General features: G+C 35.4%; 1 protein-coding gene across 1 annotated transcript in view; it reads right to left on the reverse strand.

Annotated features, from left to right (window-relative positions):
• GPC5 (glypican 5) overlaps positions 1-13,573 on the reverse strand; it is a gene marked incomplete at both ends in the record, with an annotated part of 1,359,437 nt that overhangs the window by 1,313,729 nt on the left and 32,135 nt on the right. The window contains one exon of the mRNA XM_082675781.1: positions 4,887-5,048. Coding sequence (XP_082531907.1) covers positions 4,887-5,048 — 162 coding nt within the window. The remainder of the gene's footprint in view (positions 1-4,886; positions 5,049-13,573) is intronic.

Here is a 13,573-nt window from a genome sequence, read left to right on the forward strand (position 1 = left end):
ATTCATTTATCCATGTATTCATGCAGTTCAGTTAATTACATTTACTGCATATCTGCTCTAGGTCTAGAGAAAGAGAAAAGCCAACACGTCTCCTCAACACTGCCAGTCTAAGGCTACCTGTTCTCTTACCCTTGGGCCTTTGATCAGGTAATTCTCAGTGTTAGAAATAACACTGTTCCTTTATCCTTGCACATAATGCTCTTCCAAGGGATAATTTTAAATATCGTTCACCTCTGTAAAGCATAACAAAAGTGAACAAACTAAGATTAATGTACTCCAGGTTTACTATTGTAACATTTATATAAATCTACTCATCTTCTCATACGTTAAGGTATTCAAATATTCACTACATCCTTGTGCCTTCGATTATATGTATGTGGATATGTACATACATTTTACACCAGTTTTACAGTAGCTATACACTAGCTATACACTTCACAGTAGGTAATATCTGTTAGTGTAAAAGAGGACAATACTTTAATTACATTCACATTCTCACTCTTAATTTACCTGCTTTTTAAACAAAGATATTTAATTTTGAACACACTCCTATATTTCATTAAAAATAGGAATGTAATTTTTATTAAAGTCCTAAATCTAACATTTCAACCCAAGAGGACAAGCTTACCAATCTTTCAGGTACTTTTAATCAAGAATGAAAATTTAGGGAGACGCAAGAGGGAAGACATATGGGAACATATGTTTATGTATGACTGATTCACTTTGTTATAAAGCAGAAACTAACACACCATTGTAAAGCAATTATACCCCAATAAAGATGTTAAAAAAAAAAAAAAGAATGAAAATTTAATTAGCCCAGAGAATGAAATCGTCAACAAAAATATTAACTTCTTCTTGTTCTAGATATCGTTCATCACTGAGTCTTTTGTGATAATGCACTTTTTAAATGCCATATAAAAAACTGGAAACTTCCAGAATAAAGACTTAGTATATACCATATATTTTAGAAATATGTGAGCTATTTGAAGATGAGAGAAATAGGAAAAGATCTATCTCTAAGGAAAGATAAAACTTCTTAACCTTATCTTTATAATGTTTAAACAAAAGATAAGCTTCTGTATTCTCCCAAATATTCCTGCAGTTTATTTTTGAAAATTATGCTGAAAATTTTGTATAGTTTTAAATTAAAGAAAACAAAAACTAAGCCCTATTCTCTTACTTAAACAGAGATTTTAAAACTGACAAATTTGAAAGCTGGGTAAGAGTTGCTTTTTTACAGTGGTTGACACATTCTCTGTCAACTTCCACTATTTCTTCAGGAGTCACACCAAACTTTAGTGTATAAATAAATAAAACATTTATAAAAAATATTTGCAAAATGTTTTCTTTTCTTTTTTAAAGTATGATCTCTATTTTTATTTATTTTTTATACAGCAGGTTCTTATTAGTTATCTATTTTATACATATTAGTGTATACATGTCAATCCCAATCTCCCAATTCATCCCACCACCACCACCCCCTACCCCCCTGCAAAAGGTTTTCGAGACAGGCAATCCCACACTCATAAAGCGGCTGAAGGGAAACAAACTCTTTCGCATTATTGCAGGCTGCCCGCTTTATTCATGAACGTAATCAAGCCCCTGAAAATGAAGAGCAGTTGTTGTCTGCACTGTGACGAAGCCAGCAGTCTCTGTGCAAACAGCACCACTAATTCATGAAGAGCAACAGACACAGGGATACCCGCTTGCTCCTTTCATCTTATCAGAGGCTGTATGCTACGTGAATGACAACCCACAGGACACAGTGAACCCCAGGTCGTACTTATGGGTTCTTCCAAAACCATATTTTTGTTTGCCTGTTTTATTTTCAGGAGACCTATAACACCTTAACTGAAAAAAGTAGAATTATCCCAGTAAGGAGGCTGATTCCAGTCCCAGTGATATTACCTTCCAGGGCTAAATTCCAGAGCTGAATGTGGGCTGTACGTGGAATAACCTTATGTCTTCTGGTACCAGCTGCCGGCACTGTCTCCTCTCTTCGGAGCAATCCCAGCCTCCCAGCAGCCTTTATCTTACAGTCGTGTGGGGTCCGCTACACCCACACACCCAAGCGATCATCCCCACCAGTCATATCCAAAGGTTTACTTCAAAAACATGCTGCCAGGCTTCCCTGGTGGCGCAGTGGTTGAGAGTCCGCCTGCCGATGCAGGGGACACGGGTTCTTGCCCCGGTTCAGGAAGATCCCACATGCCGCAGAGCGGCTGGGCCCGTGAGCCATGGCCGCTGAGCCTGCGCGTCCGGAGCCTGTGCTCCACAACGGGAGAGGCCACAACAGAGAGAAGCCCGCGTACCGCAAAAAAAAAAAAAAAAAAAAAACATGCTGCCGAGGAACCCCATAAGATCTATGAGAGAAGGGACCATACTACATCCCAGTCCAAAGTCTTTTATAACCCACAATATGGCTAAAAGGACAGGGTAGTACTGCTGAAGTAGCAAATAGAAGTGAAATATTAAAAAATAAAAAGATCGAAATGTAGCACATCTACTTACATGACTTAAGCAGTGAAATGATTTCCTCCATTAAATTGCTCTCAAGCAGACTAAGTTTCCCACTAAAATGTATTAGCTTCTTTCTTCTTAGGAAACACAAAGGCTGATTTGTGTTCAGACATTGTCATTACATAGAAACTAGACAGAGGGCTTTACCTATTGATAAAGTAGCCTGTTCAGTTATGATGCAGCAAATGTGATCTCTCAAATGGCTTTTAGCACATATATTTAGCTTGTTTTTATGGAACTAAGCCTGAAGCTACTTATTCTATTCATTAAATTAAAAGCAGGTATTCTTCTTGTAAGAGAATTTGTTCCAGTAAAGTTAGTCTTTAGGAAAATTTCTTCTACAGCTGTCTTGCCTTCTCATGATTCTTAAATAAAATTGATATGTCACAAAGGGAGAAGATGACAATTTATTATAACAAATTATATTTAAGAAAGGCCCTACTTTTTTCACTTTTGTAATTGATACTTAAATACACAGCAAAACTCACCCTGTTAAATATATCAGGTGCAATTTACTGAACAAAAAATAACAAAAGTTATACATAATATTAACTGACACTCCAGTAGAGATAATCTCATGTCCTTATACTACTGATCAGTTGTCGCCAAACTTTTAGCAATATCACCAAAAGTTTTCAGCAGCCTAAACCCATGTTAAAAGTCTAAACATTCCAGGTTTTAGATTTTTCCCAATCTTTTGAATTTAATGTGCTCTATCTTGATCAATTTATCCAACAATATGTGAAAAGGTTTTTAGAGTATATTTGAAGACAGAAGAAAACGTTCAACTACCATTCATTGAGTCCCTATGTGACGGTAACTGCTGGCGCTTTCTTTCACCTACATGGTTAACACTGCTCTCCAAAAACGTAGGTTTGACTTGTCACGATCTTCTTCGGCCATACCTTCTTACTTGGAGGGATTTAGTTTTGACATTAAAACATGAGAAATCATAATGAAGCTTCCCTGTTCAAAAATCTTTAATGATTCTCTCAAACTCAAGTTGATGTTTCAAGTCTTCTTTCACGTGAGTCCAACTTACCTGTTCAAGCATATGGTCCACAATTCCCATCCACATCTCCCTGTTCTGGTAAGGTTGATTTATTCACTGCCCCCTTTATCTCTAAACTGTATTTTCCATATTGTACACACTATCATTTTCATAAGAAAAAATCATTACATCACTTTCTGTGGGTGGTTAATATCTTCTAGTTCAGTCAGTTCAAGCCACCAATCTTTGCTTAAAAGGCATATCAATATATTTGCCTCCAACAATTTCACATGAATAAATTCCATAACATAAATAAGGTTGTTTTCTAAGACATCTAAAAATATTACTGGATTAAAACATCTTCAAATCTGACATGTCACAATTTCTATAAAAAAATCATCAATTCATCATGAACTACATTTTAATTCAACTTAAATTCTGTCCAGATTTATTACATTTATTTTATTTAATAAGTATAGTTTTAAAAACTAATCAGCTTTGTGATTTAGTTCTGTATGTAAACAAAGCACAAATTATTTAAATAGATTGACATTAATATACTTATTTAAAAGGAATACTAGCAGAAGTTATATTTTGCATTGAACAAAAGCAATAATTTTGTTTGAAAAGCAGTGTAATCTAAATATTTTCATTCTAATAATACACAGAATAGCTAATGCTTTATAAAAGGAAAAATAAATTAAGCTATTTTATTGTAGCAATAAGGAATTGTACAGAGGAGATGACTGAAATAAGAAAAAGATCACCTGTTTTCCAATGTGTATTATAATTTTATAACCCATTCATTTTATTTCTGAATATATTGTTTGAATTAAGGTTGAGTTCTGGTCGTAGCTGACCCTTAAACATCCAATTAATATTTCTTATTTTACTATTTATCAGACTTGTCTACCCTTCGATATATCACACTGGTGTTCTTAGGAAAATCACATGAAGTAGTAGAGGAAAAAATTAGACAAATATTTTTTTAATTATATTTTTGAAAATGAATCTATCATTACCCAGTTAAAAGTGATGAGACTTTGTTTTATAGACTATTTTAATAGAATCTAATAATCATGTCTGTTCATACTGAAGTAAGACCATGGGTCAGAGTATTGCGGGATTTGGCAGAACCCCCAGAAAGGCATAAATTTCACTAACATTACAGACTCCCTACTCTAAGTCAATTTATATGCCCCAGAATAACCTCAGAAACAAGCTGTGAAGGTCAGAAAAAGCTAAAACCTCATTTTATACCAGAATAATATGCAAAGACAAAGAAGTAAACCTAGACAAATTTACCAGTATAATAATAATAATAGGTAAATTACATAGCAAGATTTACGTTCAGTTTCAGAAATGATACATTTACCTTGAAAGGCAGCTGTGTTTCGAGATATCAGAAACTTTAATGTAGAGCTGGATGTTTGAAGCACCTGCTGCATATCTTGGCGAGCTGCAATTTGATAACTTTCCTCCATCTTCCTGGTGCAACATGCAGGGTTTTTGGCTATGCAAACCTGAAGATCAGGCCCTGGAATACACAGAATATTTTTCATAATAATTACCTGTTCATTTAGCAAGCATTAGATGTTACGTATCAGACATGAATGATCAGCACTGCACATTACAGGTTCATGTCCTATATGCCCACCAGAAAAATGATACCAGTGGGTTGACACCAGCCTTAGGATACCCTGGATCCCACAGGAAACTGTCAGAAACTGGCCCCATCCACCGGCAGGCAAAAAACACAAACAAAGGAAGGTTAAAAAATATGCTACTAAACAACAAATGGATCACTGAAGAAATCAAAGAAGAAATCAAAAAATACCTAGAGACAAATGAAAATAAAAACACAACAATCTAAAATCTATAGGATGCAGCAGAAGAAGTTCTAAGAGTGAATTTTATAGCAATACAAGCTTACTTCAGGAAAAAAAAAAATCTCAGAAGAACAACCAAACCTTATACCTAAAAGAACTAGAAAAATAAGAACAATGACAACAACAACAACAACAAAATGTTAGTAGAAGGAAAGAAATCATAAAGCAAAAATCAATGAAAGAGAGAATTTGAAAAAACAAAAAAACAGTAGAAAAGATCAGTGAAACTAAGAGCTGATTCTTTGAAAAGATAGACAAAACTGATAAACCATTAGCCAGACTCATCAAAAAAGAAAGAGGGCCCAAATTAATCAAATTAGAAATGAAAAAGGAGAAGTTACAACTGACACCACAGACATACAAAGGGTCACAAGAGATTACTACAAATAATTATAGCCAAATAAAATGGGCAACCTAAAAGAAATGGATAAATTTCTAGAAATGCACAATATCCCAAGACTGAACCAGGAAGAAACAGAAAATATAAACAGTCTAACTACCAGTAATGAAACTGAATCAGTGACAAAGAAAAAGAAAAACAAAGTCCAGGACCAGATGGCTTCACAGGTGAATTCTACCAAACATTTAGAGAAGAGTTAACACCTATCTTTCTCAAACTATTCCAAAATATTGCAGAGGAAGGAAGCTTTGGAACTCATTCTACAAACACAGCATCACGCTGATACAAAAACCAGGCAAAGGTATCACAAAAAGAAAATTACAGGGCTTCCCTGGTGGCGCAGTGGTTGAGAGTCTGCCTGTCGATGCAGGGGACACAGGTTCGTGCCCTGGTCTGGGAAGACCCACATGCCGCGGAGCGGCTGGGCCCATGAGCCATGGCCGCTGAGCCTGTGCATCCGGAGCCTGTGCTCCGCAACAGGAGAGGCCACAACAGTGAGAGGCCCACGCACCGCAAAAAAAAAAAAAAAAGAAAGAAAATTACAGGTGAATGTTACTGATGAAAATAGATGCAAAAATCCTCAACAAGGTATTAGCAAACCAAATTTTCAATATTATATTAAAAAACTCATACATCATGATCAAGTGTAATTTATCCCAGTGATGAATGGATGGTTCAATATCCCCAATCAGTCAATCAGTGTGATAACCACATTGACAAATTGAAGAATAAATATTATATGATCATCTCAATAGATACAGAAAAAGCTTTTGACAAAATTCAACATCCATTTATGATAAAAACACTCCAGAAAGTGGGCAGAGACGAAACATATCTCAACATAGTAAAAGCCATATATGACAAACCCAAGCTAACATAATATTCAGTGGTGAGAAACTAAAAGCATTTCTTCTAAGATCAGGTACAAGAAAAGGATATCCACTCTTGCCACTTTTATTCAATATAGTGTTGGAAGTCCTAGCCACAACAGCAGACAAGAAAAAGAAACAAAAGGAATCCAAACTGGAAAGGAAGAAGTAAAACTGTCACTGTATGCAAATGACATGATACTATACATAGAAAATCCTCAAGACACCATCAAAAACCTACTAGAGCTCATCAATGAATTCAGTAAATTTGCAGGATACAAAATTAATATACAGAAATCTGTTGCATTTCTATACACTAACAATGAACTATCAGAAAGAGAAATTAAGGAAACAATTTCATTTACAATCACATCCAAAAGAATAAAATATCTAGGAATAAACCTACCTAAGGAGGTAAAAGACCTGTACTCAGAAAACTATAAGACACTGATGAAAGAAATTGAAGATAACATAAACATATGGAAACATATACCATGTTCACTGATTAGGAGAATTAATATTATTAAAATGACCATACTACCCAAGGCTATCTACAGATTCAATGCAATCCCTATCAAAATACCAAGAGCATTTTTCACAGAACTAGAACACATAATTTTAAAATTTGTGTGGAAACACAAAAGTCCCTGAATAGTCAAAATAATCTTGAGAAAGAAGAACAGATCTGGAGGAATCATGCTCCCTGATTTCAAACTATACTACAAAGCTACAGTAATCAAAACAGTTATCGTACTGGTACAAAAACACATACATATATCAATGGAACAGAATAGAGAGTCCAGAAATGAACCCACACTTATATGGGCAATTAATTTATGACAAAGGAGGCAAGAATATACAATGGGGAAAAGACAGCCTCTTCAATAATGGTGTTGGAAAAACTGGACAGCGACACACAAAAGAATCAAACTGGCTACCCTCTCACACCATGCACAAAAATAAATTCCAAATGGGTTAAATACCTAAATATACGGCCCAAAACCATAAAGCTTCTAGAAGAAAACATAGACGGTAAGCTCTTTGATATCTATCTTAGAAATATTTTGTTGGGTATGTCTCCTCAGGCAAGGGAAACAAAAACAAAATAAATAAATGAGCCTATGCCAAATTGAAAAGCTTTTGCACAGCAGAGGAAACTATCGACAAAATGAAAAGGCCACTCACTGAATGGGAGAACATATTTGTAACTGATATATCCAGTAGGGGTTAATATCTAAAATCTTCAAAGAACCCATACAACTCAATATCAAAAAAACTAACAATGCAGTTAAAAAATAGAGGTTCTGAATAGACATTTTTATGAAGAAGACATACAGATGGTCAACAGACACATGAAAAGATGCTCAAGATCACTAATCGTCAGGGAAATGGAAATTAAAACCATAATGAGATATCACCTCACATTGTCCAAGTGGCTATTATCAAAAAGACAGCAAATAACAAGTGTTATCAAGGATATGGAAAAAAAGAGAACCTTTGTGCATTGTTGATGAGAATGTAAATTGGTGTAGCTGCTATGGAAAACAGTATGGAAATTCCTCAAAAAATGAAAAATAGAACTACTATATAATCCAACAATTCCATCCCTGGGTATTTACTTGAAGAAAACAAAAAACACTAATTTGAAAAGATATATGCACCCCTATACTCACTGCAGCATTATTTACAATAGTTAAGATATGGAAGCAACATAAGTGCCCATCAATAAATGAATGGATAAATAATGTAATATATATATATCATATGTGAGATATATGTATCACATGTGATATATATATAAAGTTAGTCATGAAAAAGAATAAAATCTTGCCATTTGTGACAACATGAATGGAACTAGAGGGTATTACGCTAAGTGAAATAGGTCAAACAGTAAAAGACAAATAGTGTATGATTCCACTTATATGTGGAATCTAAAAACCAAAACAAATGAACGAACACAACTAAACAGAAACAGAGTCATAAATACAGAAAACAAACAGGTGGTTGCCAGAGGGGAGGGGAATAGGGAAAGAAAGAAATAGGTGAGGGAGATTAAGAGGTACAAACTTCCAGTTGTAAAATAAATGAGACACAGCGTGGGGAATATAGTCAATGACTACATAATATCTTTGTATGGTGACATATTGTAACTAGACTTATGGCAATTATTTTGAAATGTATTGAAATATCAAATCATTATGCTGTGTAACAGGAACTAACATAGAGCTGTACACCAATTGTACTTCAAAAACAAACAAACTCATAGAAAAAGAGATCAGATATGTACAGGGAGTTGGAAAAGGGGCAACTGGATGAAGATAGTCAAAAGGTACAAACTCCCAGTTATAAAGATAAGTAAGTACTAGAGATGTAAAGTACAATGTGATAAATATAAGTAACATCGCTGTATGTTATATATGAAAGTTAACAGAGTAAATCCTAAGAGTCTCACCACAAGGAAAAACTTTTTTTCTATTTCTTTGATTTTGTATCTACAAGAGAGGATAGATGTTCAGTAAACTTATTGTGATAACCATATCATGATGTATGCAAGTAAAATCATTATGCTGTATACCTTAAACTTATACAGTGTTGTATGTCAATTGTATCTCAATAAAACTGGAAGAAAAAAACTACAATGTGATACCACCTCACACCCATTAGAATGACTACTATGAAAAATACAGATGATAACAAGTGTTAGCGAGGATGTGGAGTTATTAGAACACTTGTGTACTGCTGGTTGGAATGTGAAATGGTAAAACCACAGTGGAAAACAATACGGCAGTTACTCAAAAACCTAAAAATAGCATTACCATAAGATCCAGCAATTCTACTTCTCTATACATATCCAAAAGAATTGAAAACAGTCTTGAAGAGATATTTGTACACAATATTCGCAGCATATTATTGTACACAATATTGTACACAATATTCGCAGCATATTATTCACAATAGCTAAAACATGGAAGCAGCCCAAGTGTCCATGGATTGATGAATGGTAAGCAAAATATGGTATATACATACACTGGAATATTATTCAACCTTAAAAAGGAAGGAAATTCTGACTTATGCTACAACATGGATGAACCTTGAGGACATTACACTGGTGAAATAAGTCACAAAAACACAAATATAACTCTACTCATATGAGGTTCTTAGGATCACCAAAATCATAGAGACAGAAGGTAGAATGGTGGTTAGCTGGGGCTGGGCAGAGGCGGGAGACTGGGGAGTTACTGTTTAATGCGGACAGTTTCAGTTTTGCAAGATGAAAAGAGTTCTGGAGGTAGATGGTGGCAGTGGTTTGTGTAACATAAACGTATTTAGTACCACTGAACTGTGCACTTATAAAGTGGTTAAGATGGTAAATTTCATAGCTTACTGCAATAAAAACAATTAGAAACAAATCTTGCTAATATGATTAACAACTCTTATCCTAGACAGGAGCCCAGGGCAAGCCCCGTTATCCATAGCAGGTACGCTAGAGAACAGAGAAAAAGGTATGTGGCGTGGAATAGTGCCTGAAGAGGACAACCTTGAGGGTGCATCATGGGGTGAGCCTCAGGGCATCCCAAGCCTACCTAGGTTTCAGGACAATTGTATTTACATGGCCCAATATAATACAGTTATTCCCTTATTTTAGGGTAGGAGTAACGGTTATGCTCTTTGATCTCTGCAGAGTTTCACAGCTTCCACATTAGCTCTTCACTGATCAACTGTAGATCAGCAAACATAAAATATGCAAATGTGCATGTGTGTATACACACACACACACACACACAAAAGCCACCTTTCAATCTCCTCCTTTTCCACACAGATTCAGCCTCAGGCTTCAGCTTCTGTAAGTTAGACAAATAAACAGCAGCGTCCTTGAGCATTGCACAAAGGCTCAGACACATAAAATGTGTCACAGTAGGTAACACCTTGGCAATTATTTTTTATTTATATTGCCTGAAGTTATACAAATGAAAATTCCACTTCAAACAGTAAAACTAACTTAAAGAAAACAAAGCTATCTTCTCAGCTTTCTTCCTAAATGGAAAGATTGAGGAATTAGAGTTCAGAGAAAAACAATGATAGAGACTGGGGTAGAGAACCAATGAATAAATATTAAAGGATATAAACATATTTGCTACAGGAAAGACTGCTAGGGAATAAAAATAATGATAATAGTAACAACAACAACAATAATAGATCACTGCAAATATCTCTCCAGAATTTAAATACCTAACATCACTTTGCTAGATCACATTCTTTTCTTTTTTTCTTAACTGTTCAACTAAATTTTTTTTTACATCTTTATTGGAATATAATTGCTTTACAATGGTGTGTTAGTTTCTGCTTTATAACAAAGTGAATCGGTTACACATATACATATGTTCCCATATCTCTTCCCTCTTTCATCTCCCTCCCTCCCACACTCCCTATCCCACCCCTCTAGGTGGTCACAAAGCACCAAGCTGATCTCCCTGTGCTATGCGGCTGCTTCCGACTAGCTATCTATTTTACGTTTGGTAGTGTATATATGTCCATGCCACTCTCTCACTTTGTCACAGCTTACCCTTCCCCCTCCCCATACCCTCAAATCCATTCTCTAGTAGGTCTGTGTCTTTATTCCTGCCTTACCCTTAGGTTCTTCATGACATTTTTTTTTCTTAAATTCCATATATATGTGTTAGCATACGGTATTTGTCTTTCTTTTTCTGACTTACTTCACTCTGTATGACAGACTCTAGGTCCACCCATCTCATTACAAATAGCTCAATTTCATTTCTTTTTATGGCTGAGTAACATTCCATTGTATATATGTGCCACATCTTTATCCATTCATCCGATGATGGACACTTAGGTTGTTTCCATCTCCGGATTATTGTAAATAGAGCTGCAATGAACATTTTGGTACATGACTCTTTTTGAATTATGGTTTTCTCAGGGTATATGCCAAGTAGTGGGATTGTTGGGTCATATGGTAGTTCTATTTGTAGTTTTTTAAGGAACCTCCATACTTTTCTCCAGAGTGGCTGTACCAATTCACATTCCCACCAGCAGTGCAAGAGTGTTCCCTTTTCTCCACACCCTCTCCAGCATTTATTCTTTCTAGATTTTTTGATGATGGCCATTCTGACTGGTGTGAGATGATATCTCATTGTAGTTTTGATTTGCATTTCTCTAATGATTAATGACGTTGAGCATCCTTTCATGTGTTTGTTGGCAGTCTGCATATCTTCTTTAGAGAAATGTCTATTTAGGTCTTCTGCCCATTTTTGGATTGGGTTGTTTGTTCTTTTGTTATTGAGCTGCATGAGCTGCTTGTATGTTTTGGAGATTAATCCTTTGTCAGTTGCTTCATTTGCAAATATTTTCTCCCATTCTGAGGGTTGTCTTTTGGTCTTCTTTATGGTTTCCTTTGCTGTGCAAAAGCTTTGAAGTTTCATTAGGTCCCATTTGTTTATTTTTGTTTTTATTTCCATTTCTCTAGGAGGTGGGTCAAAAAGGATCTTGCTGTGATTTATGTCATAGAGTGTTCTGCCTATGTTTTCCTCTAAGAGTTTGATAGTTTCTGGCCTTATGTTTAGGTCTTTAATCCATTTTGAGCTTATTTTTGTGTATGGTGTTAGGGAGTGATCTAACCTCACACTTTTACATGTACCTGTCCAGTTTTCCCAGCACCACTTATTGAAGAGGCTGTCCTTTCTCCACTGTACATTCCTGCCTCCTTTATCAAAGATAAGGTGACCATATGTGTGTGGGTTTATCTCTGGGCTTTCTATCCTGTTTCACTGATCTATATTTCTGGTTTTGTGCCTGTACCATACTGTCTTGATTACTGTAGCTTTGTAGTATAGTCTGAAGTCAGGGAGCCTGATTCCTCCAGCTCCATTTTTCATTCTCAAGATTGCTTTGGCTCTTCGGGGTCTTTTGTGTTTCCATACAAATTGTGAAATTTTTTGTTCTAGTTCTGTGAAAAATGCCATTGGTAGTTTGATAGGGATTGTATTGAATCTGTACATTGCTTTGGGTAGTAGAGTCATTTTCACAATGTTGATTCTTCCAATCCAAGAACATGGTATATCTCTCCATCTATTTGTATCATCTTTAATTTCTTTCATCAGTGTCTTACAATTTTCTGCATACAGGTCTTTTTTCTCCTTAGGTAGGTTTATTCCTACCTAGATATTTTATTCTTTTTGTTGCAGTGGTAAATGGGAGGTTTTCTTGATTTCACTTTCAGATTTTTCATCATTAGTGTATAGGAATGCCAGAGATTTCTGTGCATTAATTTTGTATCCTGCTACTTTACCAAATTCATTGATTAGCTCTGGTAGTTTTCTGGTAGCATCTTTAGGCTTTTCTATGTATAGTATCATGTCATCTGCAAACAGTGACAGCTTTACTTCTTTTCCAATTTGGATTCCTTTTATTTCCTTTTCTTCTCTGATTGCTGTGGCTAAAACTTCCAAAACTATGTTGAATAAGAGTGGTGAGAGTGGGCAACCTTGTCTTGTTCCTGATCTTAGTGGAAACGCTTTCAGTTTTTCACCACTGAGGATGATGTTGGCTGTGGGTTTGTCATATATGGCCTTTATTATGTTGAGGAAAGTTCCCTCTATGCCTACTTTCTGGAGGGTTTTTATCATAAATGGGTGTTGAATTTTGTCGAAAGCTTTCTCTGCATCTATTGAGATGACCATATGGTTTTTCTCCTTCAACTTGTTAATATGGTGTATCACATTGATTGATTTGTGTATATTGAAGAATCCTTGCATTCCTGGAATAAACCCCACTTGATCATGGTGTATGATCCTTTTAATGTGCTGTTGGATTCTGTTTGCTAGTATTTTGTTGAGGATTTTTGCATCTATGTTCATCAGTGATATTGGCCTGTAGTTTTCTTTCTTTG

The sequence above is a fragment of the Grampus griseus genome (genome assembly GCF_964374135.1).
Source record: "Grampus griseus genome assembly, chromosome: 18".
NCBI classification, from domain to species: Eukaryota; Metazoa; Chordata; class Mammalia; order Artiodactyla; family Delphinidae; genus Grampus; species Grampus griseus.